Source organism: Colletotrichum gloeosporioides, assembly GCF_011800055.1.
Source record: "Colletotrichum gloeosporioides strain Lc1 chromosome Unknown consensus_47, whole genome shotgun sequence".
Classification (NCBI taxonomy): Eukaryota; Fungi; Ascomycota; class Sordariomycetes; order Glomerellales; family Glomerellaceae; genus Colletotrichum; species Colletotrichum gloeosporioides.
Window position 1 is genome coordinate 411,528 of NW_025544692.1, and position 6,096 is coordinate 417,623.

Genomic DNA, 6,096 nt, shown 5'->3' on the forward strand with positions numbered 1-6,096 from the left:
TGTCTTCAGCTGCGTATCCGTTCCTCGACTTACACGAGTTGTCGGCACACAGTGAGGAAGGTGACTGGCGTGGGCTTATGCTCCGACCGAGGCAATGCAGCAAATGGATATTCCGAAGGATCACCACATTGTGAGCTGTCGACACATAATCCTTTCCGTCTGACTCAATGCACGTAAAATATCAATGAGACTGCAATAGCTTCTGAAGACCATGACGTGAGATAGAGTGAGCCTGAGTCAGGAGCTGATCGCCTTGAATCACCATGAGATGGGTGCAGCGCATGGGCCCTCATCGGCTCCGTCGTCGGCCCCGAGTGAGTCCGCCAGCTCGATACGGGGGGGAAAGTGCTCTGTCTACAATTCTGTAGATTTTCATGGTGATAGAGGTTTTCCAGTTTGATAATATGTAAATAGAAGATTCGTGATCATTTGCCTTACCAAGTAGTACCCGAAAAAGATGATGTTTGCAAGATTAACTGGATTCAAGGTGGACGTTTATGAATGAAGTTGTCTCGGCTTAAAGCTCTCATTGATGAGTGTAAGACAATAATGGCTAGAAAGGGGCAAAAAAGTGATATTTCTTGATGTATGTCTACCAAGGGACAACCTGGCCAGTCTGGGTGACGAACTTCCCCGACGTAGTCTCTCGGCTCGCTCCGTCAATGACTTGGAGACAGCCACTGACACTGCTGTCAATTGTATCCGGAGGTCCGGCAGCGTAATTCCATGCGTTCGCTGCGTAATTGCCCATGTCTGTCTGGACCCACCCAGGATGAAGGGCGACGGCGACCAGATTCTTGTGTTGGGCGTGCAGCGACTTGGTGATGTGATTCAAAGCTGCTTTGCTCGGGCCATAGGCACCCCCGGGGACCGGCTCTTGCGTTTCAATGGATCCGACAGAGGAGGTGACACCAATGAACTTGGCGGGGACATCGGTCTCGGTGCGGGGCTTGTCCATCAGTGGCCAGAGACCTTGGAACACCATCAACGGAGCAATAGTGTTGACCTCGAATGCTTTGCGGAAGTCCTCGGCTGGAGTTGTAGATATAGGAAGCATGGGGAAAGGAGCAGCTGCGTTGCTGACCAAAATGTCGATGCGATCCACGGTGCCAGCAGTAGCTACTGTGAACGCTTCACGCATAGCAGCAGGAGACGGCGCTGTGGAGAGGTCGAGCAGCATGACATGCAACTCACTACCAGAGCCTTTGGTGACTTCCGCAACGCCCGATTTCAGAGAGGCGGCGGCAGCATCACTGCGCACTGAAGCGACGACGGTGGTGGAAGGACGAGCGATCAGGGCCTTGACCAGGCCCAGGCCGATGCCCTTGTTGGTGCCCGTGATCACGTAGACGGTGTTCGTCATGATACAAATGTGATTGACAAATTTTCTCGGAGATTAAAAGGACAAGGCTGGGGAACTTGGATATGGAACTAGGTTTAAGCTGGTGCGGATGATATAGGAGGAAGAAAAGCAAGCTGCGCTGAAATCAAGCTGCATTTCCGTGTAAGAGGATTGGAAGGATCAGGGCGGGGGAAGAGACGAGCACGTGAGCCAGGAACCCGTTGCTGCGCCGCAGAAGAAAGAGTTTGGGTGTATCAAGCCACTTATCACGTCAGCGTCCCATCTGTTCCGTCCCATGTCACTTGGTTACAGCCTCGGAGCCTCATCTTGTTTCTGTGTTCATCTATTGGTCTTCATCTATCGCGTGTACGTTTACTCATTGTATTCTCTGTATCTTCATCCCAAAATGCGAAATTCTTCGTGAGCTGCATCCAATCCGTTCGCAAAGCCCTCGGCGACCTTCAAGGCCCGGGCGCGCTCCTCCTCCACGCGTTCCCATGTCCATCCGCCGCCGGCCACTGGCGGGGGCGGGGCCGGGACCGTAGGCAGTGACGAGGTGGAGTCTCCGTGTCTCCTGGAGGACCTCTCACCCTTGTCTCTCTTCTTCGAGTCCTTGTCTTTTGACTTCTTTTCCTTCTTGGACTTGCTCAGAGACTCGGAGGAAGTGTTGCCGTCGACCCAGTTCAAGTTGGGGACCTCAGTGCGGAGTACTCCCGCTGCCTGGAAGAACTTCTCTGGCGGGACCGTCAGGCGGCCGGCCTTGACGACGCACTTCGAGATCGCTGTCGCATAGACGCTGGGCGAACGAGAAGGGGCCTTGCCGTTCACTGACTTCTTTCGCTTCTCGGCAAAGTGAGTGATGACGTAAATCCACTTGCGGTCCCAGGACAGGATTCTGCTGTGCATGTCGAAAGCTACACCGATCTTGATCTCCTTCTTGAAGTTGCAAGAGGTGCCGGCGAGAAGCACTTGGACGCCCTCCTTGTACTCCTTGTACAGTCCGCCGCGGATAGCCTGAGACCGCAGGGCGGCAAGGAGATCCGTTCTGGCAACATCAAGGTCAGAGAAGTAGGTGCTGTTGGACTTGTGCAAGTTGTAGTCGGTCTCAAGCAGGGCCACACGAGAAGGAGTGACAACCGGCCGGAAAATGGAGCCTGGCCGGGAGTCAAAGTAACGCTTTCTCGGGAACCAAATGTTGTAGAAGACACGCAACTGAGAATATGTCAGACTGATGCGCTATTTCGATGAGGGGAATGATCTGCCGCTGAGATGACTTACGTGCCAGACGAAGGGCAATCTTTTGAAGTTGAGACAGAAGGCAGCAGCTGCAAGGGCGGCAAGGCACGCCTTGCCCTTGTTCTTTGCAGCCCAGCGCTGGGCCTGTTCAAGGGCCCGCAGGAGCACCGGCTTCGCGGCCTTGAAGGCCTCGATGGCCCTCGCGCGCAACGTCGCCCCGAGTCCTACAGGTTGAGAAGACGACCAAGGCAGAGCCTCTGTCGCCCGTTTGCGCAACATTGTGCTCTTTCCTCGACCGGGAGGTTGATGAGGCAACAACCAATTGACGCTCAGTGAAGGTTTGCAGTGGAATGGCGGGACATGCCTCGGTCAAGTCAGGCGCAAACTCACCGCCGGTGGAAGCCTCAGAACCCCTCTACACGTGGCACGATGAGTCAGCTGTTCAGGGGAAAAGGCGGTCAGGGGGATTTCCCAAATACGATGCCCCGGGCGAGCCGTTGAGTCTCATGAAAGTGGGATTCCATAGTATCCCTGTTGAAACATTCTGGTTCGTCAATGTCAGAGGAAAGCCTCGCTTAGCTGAGGTTGGACCAATGTAATGTCGGCAAACAAAACACAAGTGGAATCTAGTCTTGACGAAATTCAATAGCCTGGTGGACCAGAGATTCCACTCGATTGAGTGCTCTGATAGGCTACACAATGCCCAGCTGAGAAACCCGTTTCCGTTGGGGTCTAAGTGATGTCATTTCCCAGCCACAGGCAGACTGTTCGATGCCAGGCACCACCATCTGAACCGCGGCCCGCGGGGCACAGCGCCCCTTGAGTCAGTACGAAGCCTAAGGTCGTCGGTAGTCGTAGCACTGTGAGGTCGGTGTACATAGTAGATAACAGTGAACATGAACATCTTCTTGATGTTGTATTCTTCTCGACATTGTATTCAAAATCTTTGTTTGATATTACATATTATATACGCTGTCTTTGGGTTGAAAATGATGCTCCTCATGATGCTGGCTGAGAAATGACTTCTGTTGTTGTTTTCGCCCCCTCATTTGATGAGTTTTCTTCAGTTGAAATTGGCGCTGGTTTTGGTGGTCTAAGTGGAATCCACTTAATGAGAACCCACCCAAAGGTGCTCAGACAGGCTAAAATGATGACTAGCAAGAATATGTTTTTGATGCCGCTGTTGTACTCTCGAAGCGCAACTGTGAGCTGCTCTGGTGTGAGCGACTCTCTAAGGAATCCGAAACGATTCAAGAGCGTGTCACGGTCCACGGATGGGATCAGCTGCGTGAGACGTTCAATCCTGGTGATGAAGATATTCTGGGCCACGCTGATGAAGATGGAGCCCCCAACAGTGTTCACTAAGATGATAGCAGACGTGCCGTAGGGGACGTCGGAGGGGTCGAGGGCGACCTGAACCCCGACAATGGACTGCTGAACTCCAGCGCCGGTGCCGAGACCAAACAAGATCTGGTAGCCGATCCATTTAGCACTCTCAATATTGGGCTGGAAGGTGTAGAGCATGCCGGCTCCAATGGAAGCAAATATTGTTCCAGCGATCATGAATGGCGGGAGGTACCCGACAATGGACGCCCCAATCCCCGCAGACACGCCCGAGAAGATTAGGGCGAGAACCATCGGCAGCAGTCGGACACCCGACTCACGGGCAGAAACGCCCTGGATGGCCTGGAACCATACTGGAATCTGCAGCGACCACGTTAGAACGCACGAGCGCAAAGATGATGCTGCTGCTGTTGGGACGTGACTCACATAGTAGAGAACAACCATTTGCGCACTCGACAACGCAAATCCGTACCACAGAGATGAAGCGAAAGACCTGTTTCTCAAAAGTCGCGTCGGAAACGTGGCTTTTTCCTTCAGCCAGTGCTGATGAACAGCAACCGATATGAATGAGACCCCAAACACCACAAGGAGCCCGATGAGTCTGGCGTCGCTCCAATTGTACAGCGTTGATCCCCATTCAAGCGCGAGAAGGAGGCAGGTGATACTTCCCACTAAGCCCGTCCCGCCAATGAAGTCGACCCCTTTGATTCTGTCTTTCAATGGCGCCTGCTGGCCCGGGGTTTTCGGCGGCTTGAAGAGAAAGACAAGGACGATGAACAGCACGCCTCCAATAGGGAGATTTACCCAGAAGCACCATCTCCATCCAATGTGACTGGCAATCGCGCCGCCAATAATCGGGCCCAGTACAACAGCGACGCCTTCAAGGGATCCAAGAATTCCCGTGAACATCGGCCGCTGCTGCAGAGGCACAACAAGGGCCGTGATGCTTCATCCTAAGGTCAGCGACTGAGTTTGAAGAAGTCCTATCCGTGTACTAATACTGACATTAGAGCGCCGGAGATGCAACCGGCGCTGCCGAGACCCGCAATCGCCCTTCCGGCGATGAAGCTCCCGGAATTGCGTGCCAGGGCACATACTAAAGAACCCCCTTCCAACAAAAGCAGCGACGCAAGGAATACTGCTTTGCTCGAGAACGTGGCGTAGAGTTTTCCAAATGTTGGCTGGGTTGCACCAGTTACCAATAAGCTATGCCAAAGGTAAGTGAGAAGCCATCCACTGATGAATAGGTCGTCAACCCTGACTTACTATACAGACCCGTACCATCCTACGTCTTTGACAGATTGAAACTCTTCTGATAATGTAGGTACAATTGTTGCTACCATTGTGGCATCCTATACGTACCATTAGCGATTAATCATTTTTTGTCATGCCTCCTGATACTTACAAGAGCAGCAATCAACAGCGACAACCCAAGGGCGATGACCATGAGCACCCGCGGAACCATAGGAGGGAATGATTGTTCATCATCCTTCTCCTGTTGCGAGACATCTTGAGATGCAGAGAGTGAGTGCGAGTCTTCGACTGCGGCCGACGGATCTGGTTCTGAAGCCATACTAAGGTATGGCGACAATTTTGCAGCTTCGATCGCTAGAATCACTGAATCTGCTATCGATGCGCCTCACAGAGCACTGTCAACGGAGCATATGGGTGACTTAGCGCTGCGTAGAGAAGAACATACCGCAACCAATCCCCACGTACAGGCGACTGATTGTCAATAGACCCTGAAACGGGCCTGCGACGGGCTCCCGCCGACCTGCCGGCAGCCAATCCCGCCGGCGACCGGGTTTTCCGCCGGAAGCCGGCCGGAGGGCCACCGGGCGGACCGTGCCGGCAAATGTGCAGTCCGGTCATGCTGAGGTCAGCGCTAAACCAAATATGACCACCACACGAAGTGTCGAGATTACCTCACCTGGAAGATGCAAACGAACAGTATCAGTGCCAGGGGCCCCTGGTAACTGTCTGGGGAAGGGCCAATTGGCAGAGTACGGGGAATCTTGTAGTTGGGTGTAGTGCACGCGGAACAGCTGTAGGAAAGGTGCCAAACGATTTTGGCCGATTTTTCGATGCATGCAAGTAGTCAAGACGACACCAATTGACAACGACACCCCAACCGCCAGGGGTTCTCACAACGAAGATCCGCACCTTGAAGCCGG

General features: G+C 53.3%; 2 protein-coding genes across 2 annotated transcripts; both read right to left on the reverse strand.

The window, feature by feature from the left end:
* Positions 1–592: 592 nt before the first annotated feature.
* Positions 593–2,857, reverse strand: GCG54_00005844 (uncharacterized protein; the record flags this gene model as incomplete). Its single annotated transcript, XM_045405860.1, has 3 exons — positions 593–1,388; positions 1,926–2,554; positions 2,621–2,857. 3 exons carry the CDS (start codon positions 2,855–2,857, stop codon positions 593–595), a joined length of 1,662 nt encoding a protein of 553 aa, XP_045264258.1.
* Positions 2,858–3,577: 720 nt separating this feature from the next.
* Positions 3,578–5,495, reverse strand: GCG54_00005845 (Efflux pump apf11; the record flags this gene model as incomplete). The annotated part of the gene is made up of 5 exons (XM_045405861.1): positions 3,578–4,282; positions 4,349–4,868; positions 4,928–5,128; positions 5,189–5,274; positions 5,328–5,495. 5 exons carry the CDS (start codon positions 5,493–5,495, stop codon positions 3,578–3,580), a joined length of 1,680 nt encoding a protein of 559 aa, XP_045264259.1.
* Positions 5,496–6,096: the final 601 nt, after the last annotated feature.